The sequence below is a fragment of the Corylus avellana genome, chromosome 11, assembly GCF_965113065.1.
Source record: "Corylus avellana chromosome 11, dhCorAvel1.hap1.2, whole genome shotgun sequence".
NCBI lineage: Eukaryota > Viridiplantae > Streptophyta > Magnoliopsida > Fagales > Betulaceae > Corylus > Corylus avellana.
Genome location: NC_142500.1, coordinates 6,933,802 through 6,950,250, shown reverse-complemented (window position 1 = coordinate 6,950,250; position 16,449 = coordinate 6,933,802). Strand labels below are relative to the sequence as shown.

The 16,449-nt window shown below is 36.0% G+C and overlaps 2 protein-coding genes across 3 annotated transcripts; one reads left to right on the top strand and one right to left on the bottom strand.

Moving 5' to 3' along the window:
* Positions 1-4,575: 4,575 nt before the first annotated feature.
* Positions 4,576-7,917, top strand: LOC132165711 (putative glycosyltransferase At5g03795). The gene is made up of 4 exons (XM_059576379.2): positions 4,576-4,922; positions 5,052-5,245; positions 6,047-6,395; positions 7,098-7,917. The coding sequence occupies exons 1-4, from the start codon at positions 4,614-4,616 to the stop codon at positions 7,761-7,763; spliced, it is 1,518 nt and encodes a 505-aa protein (XP_059432362.2). The 5' UTR covers positions 4,576-4,613; the 3' UTR covers positions 7,764-7,917.
* Positions 7,918-7,971: 54 nt separating this feature from the next.
* Positions 7,972-15,960, bottom strand: SNRK2.5 (SNF1-related protein kinase 2.5). 2 transcript variants are annotated; one of them, XM_059576380.2, is made up of 9 exons: positions 15,765-15,960; positions 15,311-15,385; positions 15,099-15,200; positions 14,929-14,982; positions 14,745-14,837; positions 14,536-14,628; positions 12,854-12,958; positions 12,656-12,754; positions 7,972-8,544 (listed from the first exon to the last, which is right to left on the bottom strand). In XM_059576380.2, the coding sequence occupies exons 1-9, from the start codon at positions 15,882-15,884 to the stop codon at positions 8,218-8,220; spliced, it is 1,068 nt and encodes a 355-aa protein (XP_059432363.2). In that variant the 5' UTR covers positions 15,885-15,960; the 3' UTR covers positions 7,972-8,217. The 2 variants fall into 2 exon arrangements, with proteins under 2 accessions (XP_059432363.2, XP_088367993.1); XM_088511867.1 differs by having other exon boundaries at positions 12,656-12,958.
* Positions 15,961-16,449: the final 489 nt, after the last annotated feature.

Below are 16,449 nucleotides of genomic sequence, written 5' to 3'. Positions count from 1 at the left end.
GGTTAATTCACCGATTTACATTTAAATAAAGATTTATTTTGAAAGTTTTGGTTAAATGGATATTTCGGTAAAAATCAATTTGTTTAATCGGTTAACCATTGCCTTTTTTAATTGGGTCATAAATTGATTATTTTGGATGGCTCAAATTGTGTTTCGGGTTAAAATAGCTTATTGAACCAAATAAATTTTAAATGGACCCACTAATTAGCACAATAAGAGTCTATCATACATATGTTCTACACTTCTACTAACGATATTAGTATCTGGCTATAGGATATTAATGTCGATTCAATCGTAGTCGATAGGCGATCGGTACGCGATAAACGGTTAATCTACCCACCCTTACAATTTACATATCAAAAGAAAAAAAGAAATAGGAAAACAATTAACCAGCTAACCCTCCTAATGCTCTGTTCAATAGATAAGTTCAGCACCAAGAACTAGTACTTTTTAGCCTCTTTGATAAGATTATATATTGGATATTCACTGGGTCGGCCCAAGTTGAGAATGCATGCTCGAGAGCCAATAGTTTGGGTGGGTAATCATTCTGAAACCACGAGCCTCGATTGGGCTGTAGAAGCTAACATACCAATTTTTTATAGAACGACTCAGTATATGGCGTAGAGGATAACTTTTCACTACTTCGTTCTAGTTGTGATTGACAGCCTACTCTATTCCATTATTCTATTCTGTCCAATATCCTAGATTACATGTCCGTTACAAGAGGATCCCACAGATTGTGGGTTTATTGATTACAGGATATTACAAGGTATGGCTGTCATTCTTCATGATTTATTTTCTGGTATTCTCATGCCTTTTTAGTTGCAGCTGGATTCTTGTTTGTTGCCTTCTAAGTGTGTTCCCACGTTTTGCAAATGTTCTCTGATGTGCACTTGCCTTGTTGAGTTTGTCTCATTGGCTAGCATGGTAATGGTGTGATTGACAGTTGTAGCATTTGTGATATGCTGATTTTCCTTAATGAGCTGAATGTCCTCAAGTGTCTTAATAACGGTCAAAGCCTGGAAGCATGCAGGAAATTCGACGTTACAATTAGCTAGGGTCGTATCCGATCAACATGCAATACTTGCCAAAGGCATACCTAGCTAGGTGACGTTGGCTGGATGTAATAGCAAGACACTTCTCAATGGGCTGTAGGTTAGACAAGGGAAATACAAGAGAATAAGGAGAAAAACCTACTGCAGAATTTCTGCAGAAAATGAGTAAAAGCTTAGAAAAAACAGAGAAAGAACAGGGGAGAGGAAGAGCAATTTTTCTGAAGAGAGCTTCCTGTCGTCTATCGGTTCTCTTCTATTTTTTCTACATATTTGGTTTTTACTCTTACATCTGATTTCCAGCAGCTACCCAATACAAAATTCCAGCAAACACTTTTACAAAGGTAGATTCTAGAACCACACACACACGGCTTCACAAAATGGGCATATGTTCCTCAAAACACGTCTGGGCAAATGTTCGGGCTTGAGGCTGAGCGTTCGGCCAAAGAGTTTTAAGTAGAACTCCATTTGGTCCAACAATCTTTTAAGCAGTTCTAAACCAATTCTAAGGCTACAAAAATGATCTGTAACACATCTTAACCCGAAAAAACATCATCATGTCGCAAGAATATGTCTAATGGATAAGAAACGCTCAAAACAAGGTGAAAACCTAAACCTCTAGATTCTTAACAACTAAGCTACTGTAAACTACAAAGCTAGTATAACAACCTAAGAAAAACAACTAGAGATAGATGGTTACCTCCACACAGTGAGAATCCTCAAGAAGTTCCTCCTCCTCCTCCAAGAACACCAAAAAATCTCTCAAAATCTCACAACACTCAAGCAGAATTTCTCTAGGGCTCAGATGGCATAATGGGTTGGTGAAGGGTATAGGAGAGGGTTTATATAGGAGGAGAAAAGCTGTGAGCTCTGCAGGAGCAGGCCTGCAGTGCAACGAGCATTCAATACTATTGTATCAAACGTTCGCGTACTATTTACCCAATAGTTTTAGGATTGTAGGCGCACGCACACTCGGGCATTATCCAGTGGTCAACAAAAAGTCAACAAGTGCTTGGGCTGGTCCCCACACGAACGCTCGTGTACTATTGTAGGCAAATGTTCGGGTTGTCCCCTCGACCAAACGTTCGGTTAGTAAACCAAAAATTCCTAGAATGCCCCTCCAACTAACCCTAGTGAACCAAAAATAAATAAATAAAAAAATATTGGGGGTGGCTCTTGGTTAGGGGTGTCAACCCTGTTTGGTTTCCCGGTTTTTGGCCAAAACCGAAACCAGAACCGGGGTACCCCGGTTCTCAATTTTGAGAAACCGGAACCGGAACTAGGACCTCGGTTAACCGGGGTCCCGGTTACCGGCCGGTTCCGATATTACTCGGTCTAGTAACCGGTTTTTTAAAAAAAATTGATTTTTGGGCTTATTTTAGGTATTGGGCCTAAAATAAGCCAATTTTTTTTTTCATAAGTTGGCCCATTTTTAAAAAAATCTATTAGTTTCTTTGTCTAAATTAAAAGGGCTTTGTTGTGATTGTTCCAAATAATTAAAAAATAAACCTTAAAAAGTCCAAAAATCCTAAAAAATCATTGTTTTTGCCTATTTGGGCCTTAGAAATAAAAATTTAATTTTTTAAAATACCCTAAACCTAAACCTAAGTGTAAAAAATATTAATATATATATATATATATATTAATTTATAAATATAATAATATATAAATATTATTAAATAAAATGGAAACCCGGTTCCGGTATTCCCGGTAAAAACCGGGTACCAAAAACCGGTACCGGAACCGGGGTACCCGGTTTTTAGATTTTTCAAACCGGAACCGGAACCGGGACCCCGGTTTCCGGGTTTCCCGGTTTCTCGGTTTTCCGGTTCCGGTTCTGGTTCCCCGGTAATTTTTGACACCCCTACTCTTGGCCATTTGGGGGTGGCTCGGCCACCCCCTTTGGCCATGGGGGTGGCCTGGGCACCCCCATCTGGCCGGATGGGGGTGGCTCAAATGGCCAAGGGAGCCCCCAATTTTTTTTTCTTTTCTTTTCTTTTTTCTTTTTTTTTTTAATTTAAAAAAAAATTTAAGAAAAAATTAAATAGGTGCCACGTGTCAGCATCTGATTGGTCCACGTGTCAGTCCTAACGGTCAACTAACGGATGGACTAACTTGGTCCTTTATCAAAACTCCAATGGGGTCCTATGATAAAAATGAAACTCCAAAAAAGTAAAAATAAAGTTATCAAACCTTAGGGGGTATCTGGTATTTAACTCTTAAAATTAAAAAAAAAATATACTTATGATTATTTTGATGAGTAAAATTCGATGAAGCTGTTAATAATGCTCTAATATTGTAATCGATATGTTTGTTTGATGCTTGACTTATTGAGCCCCGACGAACTTTACGTTTTTGGTTCACTAACAATTCGTTTGTTAGTTTTTTTTCTTTGTTTTCTTCTAATATTCATTAGCCTTTTCTAGTCTACAATTCCTCTAGTAACACCGACAACTTGCCTTGAAATAGACCCCCCCCCCAAAAAAAAAGGAAAAAATGTCACAAACTCCTAGTGTTTTTTTTGCTTTTTGACATTGAGATCCAAGTTTCCAATTTGATAAAACAAGAATCATTGATTTCAATATTTATAAATTAAGACTTTCGTTTAGTTTTTTTTTTTTTGGTCAATTAGATAACAGAAACGATACAAAATAAAAATTATACCCATCATATAAAAAATTTAAAAAAAAATTAAAATTAAAAAAATAAAAAAATAACCCGCTCCATGGTCGTGGGACAAAGTTTTCCTCCAAACTGGGTTCAGAAATTTCCTTCAACCTAATCTATAAGTGACATGTGTCTATTTTTTTAATAACATGTGAAATGAATATGAGTTTTTAATAAAATTTATTTCAACTTTGTCTTTACTATTAAAAGAACATGTGCAACTCACATGTTTAAAAGACACATGTCACTTTTCTTCCAACCCAATTTGGAGGAAAACTTTGTCCATGGTCATGTGTCATCTTTTATTTTTGAGTTTATTTATTTATTTTTTATTTAAGGGCATAATTGTATTTATTTAATTAAATTGAAAACTAAATTCTCAATGTCAAAAAAAAAAAAAAAAAAGAAGCAAAATCACGAGGAGATGTTGACATAATTTCTTTTATTATTATTATTATTATTATTATTATTATTATTATTTAATAAAAAGGGGTGGGGGAGGAGATCAGAGAGGGGGGGATAGGCCGGATAGCTGCATCCAAAAACCTCTATTCACCTGTTCTAATTCCCCAGTCTCTTGATAGGCCAAAAAAGACAAAGGAAAATGATAATATCCATTAATAAGGAGGAGGACCCACACAAGATTTATGGAAGTCAGAAGAGAATCAAGTAGCAAAACAACACAACCCCCTTTTTGGCCCTATACTCTTATGTTGCCCTCACCAAAAATAAGACTGATCATGTGCTTGCGCAGCAAGGAATAAGTAGCTTTCAAGTAACCAAAGCTATTCTCTCTCTCTCTCTCTCTCTCTCTCTCTCTCAATATTCACGCACTAAAATTCTGGATAGTGTTAAGTGTGGTGGTGGGCATATTGGTAGACACTTGTGGAAGAGATGAGACATTCTAGCAACCCATTTTGTTGTTCTTCTTCTTCTTCATTTTTGGTTCTCTTGCTTGTGATTATACCTTTCTTTCTTCTTCTTTTTGGTTTCTTCTCTTTCTCTTCTCCACCTTTCTCCAAGCAAATCACTTCTGGGTTGCTTGAAGCAGCAGCAGCAGCAGCTCCCTTATCTGCTCCATTTACTTCTTATTCACAACACAATGAAGGGTCTGAAGCACCAACATCTGCTTTTAATATTTCTGCAGAAGCTCCCGCTCCACTTGGTTCTGCAAAGCCCAGAGAAGCATCACCTCCCCTCATTGTAGGTATCGGATTTGGTTTAGGTGCCGTAAAATAATAATAATAATAATAATTTAACGGTTCAAACTCTATTTTATTCCCTTTCTTATGTTACTAATATTTTGTTTCTTTTTTGTTGTATATATTGAAGCATGAAGGGTTTAATGAAGGATTTGAGACTTCTAAGGGGAGCAGCAGGTTGAAGAGAATTGAAGCGAGTCTGGGTAAGGCCAGGTTTAATATAAGAGAAGCTGTTGAAGTGAGGAATTTCACTACAATTAGTGAAGATCCAGAAGAATATGTTCCTCAGGGACCAATATATAAGAATCCCAATGCTTTCCACAGGTACTTTCTTTCTCAATTCCTTGCCTTCTTCAGTCTCCATCAAGGGATATAAGTTTGGAATATTGTGTTTGGACATCTATTCTTGCGTAAGATGAGGTGAAACGGAGAAGATTCATTTTATGGTCTAGATTAGATTTTTTGTATCTAAAAGTGTATATGTATATGTAGTAGTCACATGGTGAATATATTGTCATCTTATTTAAAAAATTTAAATGGTGTACATGGTGCCATATCATTAAATGTATTAAAACAAAATGAACCATGAAATGGATTCTCTCCATTTCAAGTAAGTAACTTGAGACAAAAAAAAAAAAAAAAAGTATTAAGAGTAGTGATACTCTTCACACTTATTTTACACTAACTGACTTGGTGTATTTTAAGTAATTTCCTATGTCAGTTACTTAAAAAATAAAAAAATAAAGTAAAAGTTACTTAAAATACACTACGTCAATCAGTGTAAAATAAGTGTGATAAATAAATGCAAGGAGTTTCATTACTCAAAAGTTAATAATGTAGGAGAGGATCCTTTTGAGAAATGAATTTGATTTTGGTGCTGTAAAAAAAAACCACAGCACATACTCTATAGCTTTTTCAATGGTCCAGGTTTAATTTTTCTCATGAAAAACTTGAAATTAAATATAAACCGTTGAAAAAACTACATATGCTGACCTAAGCCATCTCGGAGAGGAATATGAATCAAGATGGCTTCTAACATTAATTGTCTCGTTCAATTTCCTGATAAACCCATTGTTTTGAATGTAATTAAATCGACATTTTGTAATCTATATATAAATATTGTAGGAGTTATGTGGAGATGGAGAGGCTGATGAAGGTTTATGTGTACGAGGAAGGAGAAGCCCCACTGTTTCATGATGGACCATGCAAGAGCATATACTCCACGGAGGGAAAGTTCATCAGTGAAATGGAGAAGGGAGGAATTTATCGCACAAGAAATCCCGAAGATGCCCTCGTCTTCTTCCTCCCATTCAGTGTGGTCTCCATGGTTCACCACCTCTACGAGCCCGACTCCTATGACGTTCATCCCATTCGACGTGTTGTGGTCGATTACATTGATGCCATCGCACGTAGACATCCTTTTTGGAATCGAAGTCTTGGGGCTGATCATTTCATGCTCTCTTGCCATGATTGGGTAAACAATCACATATATACCCACAAAAATTAAAAGTTCCCATTTTTGTTGTCATTTTAGAAATTAATGTCATTTAAAATGCATATATATTATAATTAATAGTTCTTGGATTACTCAAAATTTGCACGGATAGAAGAATCTACTAAAATTTTGAATCAAAATTGAGATTTTCAGCAATATGGGACCCATATGTTCAAATAAATTTTATGCTGTCTAACCACCTATTCGGACAGGTGAGTCTCATATAGGCTCTCCTACTCGGATTTAGCCTAAGTGTTGTAAAAAAAATTTGAATCGAGATTGAAATCTCCAGCAATTTTGAGCTACTACAGATCTTCAGCAATTTATTGTCTAAGTTACTAGTAATTTGGACAACAATTGTGAGAGAGCTCACTCATATGAGACTCACTTGTCCAACTAACTTTTAGGCTGGCCAACCATCTATTTGGGCAGGTGAGTTCTATACTAACTATACGAACTTTCTCATAATTGCTGATGGGCACCAAATTGCTAGAAATTCCAATCAATTTTGGTTGACCCAAAGTTGTCCCATCATTTGGAATGACTTGCTCTGTTGGAATTGCTAGAAGTTGTTTTTTTCCAAAAGAAATCTTATCTTATCTTCTTTTGGAATAACTTGTTCTGTTGGAATTTGCCAAAGCTCTTAATGTATTAAAATCCTGTCTTTTGGAATATCTACAGGGGCCGAGGGTGTCATCCTTTGTTCCACATTTATTCCACAGGTCCATAAGAGTTCTGTGCAATGCAAATACTTCTGAAGGATTCAATCCTTCCAAGGATGCATCCCTGCCGGAAATTAATCTTCTGACAGGCAAAACCACAGGGTTGGTTGGCGGTCTATCGCCTTCTCGCCGATCTGTTCTTGCTTTCTTTGCTGGCCGTTTACACGGCCACATTAGGTACCTACTTCTAGAGCAATGGAAAAACAAAGACCAAGATGTGCAGGTTTATGATCAACTTCCTCCTAAAGTATCTTATTACTCAATGTTGAGGAAGAGCAGGTTCTGCTTGTGCCCTAGTGGGTATGAAGTAGCAAGTCCAAGAGTTGTGGAGGCAATCTATGCTGAGTGTGTGCCTGTGTTGATTTCTGCTGGCTATGTGCCGCCTTTTAGCGACGTTCTAAACTGGAAGGCATTTTCTGTGCAAGTAGATGTGAAGGACATACCAAATATCAAAACAATTTTGATGGGTATATCTCAAAGACAGTACTTGAGGCTGTACAGGAGAGTAAAACAAGTTCAAAGACATTTTCTGGTGAATGCACCTCCTAAGAGATTCGACGTTTTCCACATGACTCTTCATTCTATTTGGCTCAGAAGATTGAACATCCAAATTCAAGACCAATAATCATTGGATTGGTCTCCCCAGGCAGCAAGGAAAGTAGAAAAAATTTTGAGAAATTTTCTGAACAAGAGATAACCAGAGATGCAGAAAGTAAGAATTAACAGATGATTGCAATTCTTTTATTTGATTAAACAAGTTCAATAATTGTGCAGTTGTTAATTTGTTTAATGGATTAGTAAGATATTATAATTGTACCTTTTCTAGTCAGGACTATAATTAACAACATTAATCATGTTTATTCCAAGTTAAGAATCCACTATTTTTTGAGGTTGTAGCATAGTACAAACATTAGATTACAAGCAATTCAAACATGCGATGTACTACTTCAGAATCCGCTATTTTTTGAGATTGTGGCATCAACTTATTAAACATTATGCACACAAATTGGTAAATCCTAATGTCACAACATTAAACGCTTTACCTATCCGATTATCAGATAAAGGATGATAGATACTGCTTAACTGATTCGAAATTCTCCACTTGCATGAACTTCTTTGACCCTCTTGTCATACTCATCTTCCTCGTCGTCTTCTTCCTCCACCTCTGCATCTATGTCTCCAATGTCTTCCTCATCTCCTGCTCCCCAGCCAAAGCCGCTGATAGACTTAGATGCTGGAGGTGGGTTTCTCGCCTCCCCTACAATTTTCATTATCTCATCCTCGCTTTGAAGAGAAAAGCTTGGATTGTCTCTCTGGTAATAGATAGCTTGAGCAGACTCTGTTAGCTCCCTTGGCATGTTCTTTACAAACCATGGATGGTTCTTGATATCTTTGATTGTAATTCTCTGAAAAACCAACATCGCATTGGAAACCACCTCAGCACAGTGCTAGACATTCTAGTACTCAACATTATTGAGTCTAGTTACTTTATTATGATAGATATAATATCCTTGATAAAAACATTTTAACTGAGTAATCCACATAACAAACTCACAACCACAGAGTAAAATCATCCTCTCAATCCAAGTAGGTTTCCACAAAAAGCAACAAAGAAACAAGGAAAAGTTCTTAGCAAATCTTAGCTATGCCTCAAAAGAGTATTGTGTTACTAGACATACTTTTTTTACTAATTAGATTAAGCTACTCAATATGTAAGCATAAAGTAAAAGTCACACCATAAGTCCCCATTTCAGATTAGACACTCTATCAGTGGTCAGCAAACCAGATATGGAACACTATATGGTTGGCATGTTCCATCAGAAAGTATCCTTCTTTTTTTCATTTTTATTTCTATTTTTTTTTATTGTTGCTTGAATCTATCAGAAAGTATCAATAATAAGTCCTGAAGCCTCCAAAATGTAAATGGAAAATGTTCCATCAACTTTAAAGGGTCTTCAGATGTTGCCCAGAAAAATTTAAAAATAAATAAAAATAAAAGAAACCAAAAAAAAAAAAAGGACTTCTCAGTTTTTATACTGTCAAAGATGGAGTAGAGCCCTTTGAATAACTTGTATCCCCATAGTATGCCAACTAAAGCGAACATATAGCAGCCCCAGAAGCGGCATGTGATTTCAACTCTATGAATTGTTTCAAAATCATTATAACTAAATTGGGAGAGATAACAGAATATTCAGAGAAACAGCTTCTAGAATATATATTATTATAAGGGTACGACGTTCAACAAGCAAAGCTGAGCCATTCTGCCTTTGCGGCGGATTGTGACAAACTGAACCAAGAGAAGCCTTCTATTGTGAGTGTACATGAACGTTGAATCCAGCACCAAGGAGAAGCAAACAAAATCAGTAGCTATCATACAGAATTGGACCTAAACCTAACAGCTTAATTTTTTGGGTTGAGGTTGTGTCTAACATGTATATCAACAGACTACGAAAACTCTCTAGGCATCTCTCTCCTTCAGCAAATATGTATTGGAGCTGATCGTTCAGCTTGGGTAAAGTATCTTGGTCTTGAGAATGTTGGTGACTATTGGAGCGAGTTGCGTTTGGTCACTATTCCATTTGGTGCCAGTACTGTATGCGTGATACTCTAAAATTTGTGACGGAATCACATGGAGTTAGGTCGATGTTTTAGAGGCTCATATGTAAAGTGGAATTAATTCTAAGGAAGTGAGTAGTTGATATATATGATTGGACCCAAACCTAGAAGCTTAGTCTTGGAGTTGACGTGGTGTCTAACATTATCAACAGGTTCTTATAGGACTCTTCAGGAAATTCTCTCAACAAACACCATTTCAGTAGACCTAGTCTGGACTGGAGCTTGAAGGATCAACCCTAATAAAAGAGATCATACTCGGAAATGTTTAATCACTATTGCTGAGCACTAGCCCATGCAGTTGTGGTGTTATAAGGGATGCAAAAGGGCCAAAAATGGGAATATGAACCTGAATATCAACTGCAAAACAAAGATAAATTCTGGTAGGTTCTTAGAAGGAACCTGGGCTTCCTCTGAGTTTTGGAAATCAAATTCTCTAAATGATTTTAATTAACATTAAACAGTCTTTAAATAGACTTACAAACAGATAACGATATAAACTCAAACAAATGATAAACCTAATAATAAAACTAACCTTAATCCTAAGTGATAAAACTAATCTTAAAACAACTCCTAGCCTATCTCAACATATCTTATCCATAACAAAATTATGATCCTATGATACGACCTTCAATTAATATCATATACAATATGCCCTCACTTTGGATCATATAATGTTGGGGTCCAAACATGGGAATAGTAAAAGTCAGTCTCTCTTTTCCTTTTTCTTTCTATTTCTTTCCTTTTTTACTTCTTTTTCAGTGGGGCTAAGAAAGGCAGTCTCATAGTTTCAGCAACAAATCAAAAATGTTTAGGGGTGTTCAAGTCCTTGTTCTTCCAAAATTTTGACCTGGTCCAGACCCAACCTGTTGACTTCCAACAGGTGTCAGTTCGGAGGTTGGAATCGGTTTTAAGTTTCTGACACAAGTCATCTGTGGTCGCCCCTCTCCTTCTCTCTCAAGAATGAAATGTGACAGGATTTGATAGAGAATTTTTGAACTGTAAAGCACAAGCAAATGGCTCAACAGATAAATGAAAAGCCAATTAAGGGGTGATTTAGGTTACTCTAGTAGGTCGTTCCCAAAAATTAGTTACACAAACAGTAACAAATAGATTCATACAAAGAGAATCAAGTAGTGAAAAAACACAATGAAATAAGTGATTTCACCATTAGGGAAATGTCCACTTTAGACTTGAAGTTAAAAATTATATTACTGATTAGTAAGAAGTTGTTTTGGAAAGCTCACAAAATCTAAAGAATTTGTTTCTCCCATCAAGAGCTTTTAAAAGAGGTCTATATGGGATTTTCCCCAGATAATTTTTTACTTTAATCAAAGAAATCTAATCCAATTCCTGACACTTGTTCATGATCAAGTATCTCAAAGGGGATTGGAGAATAGAGCCGAATTATCTGAAACAGGGGAACTAGGCCTGATGTGGATACTATCTTAAATTTTGAAAGAACTAATATGGACGCTTTACCAATGAAACCACATGACTAGAACTTTACGAATGAAACTATCTTGCCTTGACACATCAATAGAAATTACTTATAGAAAGGAAAAGCTATGTCCTCAACAAATTTGATGAAATTCCTTTCTTATTTATGTTTCCAGAAAACTCATCATTGATTGTCTTCACGTTGATGATGCTAGCACAATTTTCAGCTATAACATATGTCCTTTACCAACCTTCCCCCTCAGAGAGTAGGCATCTCATTCTATAGATTTGGGGATTCTGAACCTTTCTAAATAACTGTTCTTGGTCGTATTTATGTCTAGGACCTGACTATCAATTCAACAAAATTGAAAGGAGGCATCTCATTCTATTGAAAGTTTTTGGGTTTAGCAGGCTCATTCTAATTTGAATGGAAAATTAGGTATTCTTTCCTAAATGGCATTAGAAAATGGGAAATTATATATTTAAAGAAAGGAGTTATTTGAAAAGAAGGAAGAGAGAAAGCAGAAATGAACAATGCATTTACAAATAGGCCAAAGCATCTGAATCAATGTTAAAAGGTAAGACACAGAATATAAATTAGAAAAGAAACACTGGGATTCTCTAGATTTATTGTAACCATAGTATGGACAATGATTATGCTAGTTACACTAAAACCCTCTAGAATAGTACAATGACAAGGAGCAGAGAATCATACGCCATTAAAGAAGCAAGACACAGCTTAGTTATATGGGTACTAACCAAGAACCTTGCCAGCAACTGAAAATGCAAGACATCAAGATATTAACTAACGAGACATGTTATACATCCTCCTATGGTACTTCTCCCATCCTTCTACTTTTAAAATTGCCATTGGATTTATGGGGTTCACGTGTGTAACCCACATAGACCCAAGATTCAATAGTGATTTTAAAAAGTAAAAGGATGGGAGAAGGACCAAAGAAGGAAATGAATAATTTCTCTTAACTAAACCCTTATATTGTTTCCTGGAAAGTGAGTGAAAGGATAATCATTACCAATAAAGGCACTCATGTTTACGGAAGGGAAAAGTTGGCCATTTCCAATGTCAATCAAGACAGATTCCTCCTCCACCTATTTGTACAGTTAGACCAAGGCAGGGAGTTTAATGTCATGTCTTTTTATCATGTCTACCCTATCATTCAAAGCAGCCACCATACCATAGCCAACCAAGACAAACTTTCCATTTATCCTAATACGCCTTTCATTAATGTGGTAAATCGTATAATGGCCCTAAATAATTTCCAGGAAGAGGGAAAATAAAATTTTAGAGGCTTCATTTAAGAATAAGTTCCAATGAGATGAAAAGGGCTAAAAAGGTGTTATTTTCATGACATCCATAAGCTAACCACGCGTAGTAGCTGCAATACATTGCAATCAAATTGTAGTGATCAGAACAAAATTCAGTAACCTCAGAAGAATACGTACCCTGGATGAATTTGCAACAAATATGCGGGACAGTAGGTGTCTGCAATCTTGAGATATGTGTACATAGTCGGGGATCTTGTACTGAACAGACATTATTTTCTGCAGAAGAATGATAACGAGGAAGAAGATTTGTAAATGAAAATATTGGAAAACTCTTTTTTTTTTCAAAATTATACAGATGAAGAGTAATATATTTACTTGAATTGTTTTCCTAACATTCTTGGGGTCATCTTGGTCTTCAAAAGGGTATGCACCCACCAGCATGACATAGAGAGTTACTCCACATGACCATACATCTGCCAACTAAAACAAAAGCAAGGATAGATATAATCATCTCTAAAATTAACAAATTGCAGCTACTCCAATGTTTATAGATACTTATAGTTGTAATGTTAGCAAGCATACTATTAAATGGATCAGTTAATCTTTTTGTATTATGATACATGTAAAAATGGTTTTATGAATTTAAAAGCTTTTTATTGTTGAATAGCATGACCAGAAGCACAAGATCCATTAATTTAAGAGATTAATTATGCAGATAGAGGGAATTTCAACTGCCCCTTAAACTCGCATTGGTGATCTACTTGTAGTAAACCAAATGCTCGATGTAGGACGGTTGCTAGTGCCATGTACCGAAGAAGAAAGGCCATTCCAGACCAAGTTCAGTATAGTAAAATTTCCAATGTATCAAAAGCACTTGAGTTTTACAAGCCAACACGAAAATATGAACAGCCATAGATGATGAGTAATGGAAGACATGTAATGCATGAAGGAATGACCCATCTAAGATTTACCTCATCATATTTCTACAATACAAAGATATGTTCCCATCTCTTTTCCACCCAAAAGGTGGGAGGGAAAAAGTCACACACATGTATAGCAATGACAAAACTAAGTTCTCACACAGTGGAAGCTGATGCAAACCTCCACCATTCAACAGCCACTCAAATACTAGTGGGTTTAACAAGTGCTCTAGTAGTTGTTAATTTATAAAAGTCCAAAGAGCATGGCTTCAAAACTCAAGCCATAGGTCCACATGGAATGTCTATAATGTCACTGACTATGCTTTATGCTCATTAAACAAAGGTATCCATCCTTATAGAAGTAACAAAACGACATGTTAAGATGCACCACTTGAATGTAATTTCAAGTGGATCCTCCCTGCCCCACAACTTTAAGACTTTCCCATACCCGCTTCATACTCAGAACAGGAGAAGATATTAATCCTCATTCCCATCCAATATCAAACTTATAATACCCTCACCCTATCCATCCAGCCTCATGCACCTAACAAAGCCAAGTAATTTCAATAAGAAAATAAGATTAAAAGAGAAAGAGAGAGAGAGAGAGAGAGAGAGAAAGGAAGAAAATGGGGGTGACATCTACTGTAGTGCAATGGACAAGGGAGATAGAAAATGGATGAGAATTTTGATTCAACTTCTTTTTTATATAGTATCAATAGTCATATGTTTTCTATATATATATATATATATATATATATTTTTTTTTTTTTTTTTTTTTTTTCTTTCATATTTATAGAGACAAATATCCATTTTTTTCCATTTATCATTGCATTTATTGTACGCAATAAAACATAATTGAAATTTAAACAAATAATGATAACTCAAAGAAATAAATAAATAAATAAAAGTATGTCACTAAAGGAATTAATATCATTTTCTTAAAAAATATCAATACTAAAATATGAGTTTGTAAGCATCTAGGAGACGGCATGGAGAGGGACCAACTTGCCATGCCTCATATGACATATCAGTTCAGTGCGCCAATCGCCATCCCCACATTATTTTCCTTATCCCAAGAACAGACTGGAGAAAAATTATAAAATATTTCCACTCAAAACAAGTGAATTACAAATTTACCTTCCCATCATATTCTCGCCGGGAAAGAACCTCCGGCGCAATATACGCCGGAGTTCCAACTGTGGATTTGGGTCTTGAATGCAGCAGGGATGACTACACCACAATCAAAAAGCATACCCAAAAGAAGTAAGTTCAGAAATCAGAATACCATTACTACTAAATATTACAAAAAATAAAAATAAATAAATATATGAATCTAATTTCAACACCTTAGAATAACCAAAATCACAAATTTTCAGCCGTGGCGCAGGGCTTCCATCTAAAAGGGTGTTTTCCAGCTTCAAATCCCTATGGCATATTTGCTGCAAAATAAGATTAAAACATAATTAAATATAATTACAATTTCAATGATAGAGAAAGAGAAAAGGAGAGGAGTGTTAAGTTTGATGTTACCATTGAATGGCAATAATTGACACCAGAGATCAGCTGCTGAAAGAAATATCTGGCCTGGGCAATTAAAGAGAAATAAAAGCATATTAACGACGAAGATAATTTCAATTAAACAAGAGAAAAGCGATTGAAAGAGAGCTTATTCGAGTGAAAAAAGAGAGAAAGTAAAAAACCTCATCTTCACTGAATCTACCGGCATTGCAGATTCGTTCGAAGAGCTCTCCGCCCGCTGCATATTCCATCGCAATCGACAAATGGGTGGGTGTCAAAACCACCTGCAGATTTAAACATCCATCAGAAAAATAAAATTTCATCAGTATTCAAATCCCTTTTAGCCAAATTCTTGGAGTCTAAGGAAAAAAAAAAGAAAAGAAAAATAACTAGCCTCCTTGAAACGGATGATGTTTGGGTGCCGAAGCGATCTGTGGTTGATAATCTCTCTCGCCACATTCTCATCAATCTGCAAGTAAGATAATTAAGAACAAGTGATGTGAATAGAGGAGCCTTTTAATTCTGTTTGGTTTCTGGGAAAATGGAGAGCACAAAAGAAAAAGACTGAGTTAACTCAAATTCAAGCACCAAATATTACAATTGGGTTTGTTTTACTTGAATATCTATTTCTGGGATCCTCGAAATCATGAAAATTTTTAATTTGCCCTTCCTACATTTTTCCCCGGAGAGCAAACAGGGCCTTAGACTTAAAAATAGTTCAAAATTAATGTTCCACTCTCTGGAACCAACAACACCAAACGTTAAGCAAGTAAACAAAAATCAAATTAGTGATACTTATTTTCCTCATTTTTTCTCGGGAAACAAACAGAAAAGCTCGACACACCCACCCTGTGGCCACGCTCGATGTATTTCATGGCGACGAGCTCCTTGGTGTCTTTGTGCCTCAGCAGTCTTGCCACACCGAAATTCCCAGCTCCCAAATCCTTCACCACCTCGTATTTGTCCATCTTCACGGCGTATTGCTTTCTCTGTTGCTTCAACAAGTATATCAAATATACATATACAAATATATATATATATATATATATATATATATATATATATATATATAGAGAGAGAGAGAGAGAGAGAGATATGCAACTACTCTACTCCTTTACAGTTGTTGCATGGAAACTGAAAGGAAGGAGAGAGTGTGGGGTGATTGGATCCAGAGTCCAGTGGAAGAGTGATATTTATTATAGGATTAAGGAGCAGAGTTGAAGGCATGCACGTGGGGAGGAATTATAAAAATGGGTAAAAAACCATCGAATCCCATGATCACCAGCTTGAATCCAATCACTCCCACTCACCTCAACATCTTTATATTTTTGCTTCCTTCGCTATTGGATCTCTAAAAACGCCGTTGTGCAAGGAGACCCAACGCGGAGTCTCTTTGACTTTTCGATGCCGTTTTCCCAAGCTTTTTGTTTTCTACTTTTGTTTTTGTTTTTATTTGTCTTATTCAAATCTTACCTTTTATGCCTGTCGGGTCGTATTAAGGTATTCTATAAAGTTTAAAGTTATATAAATTGT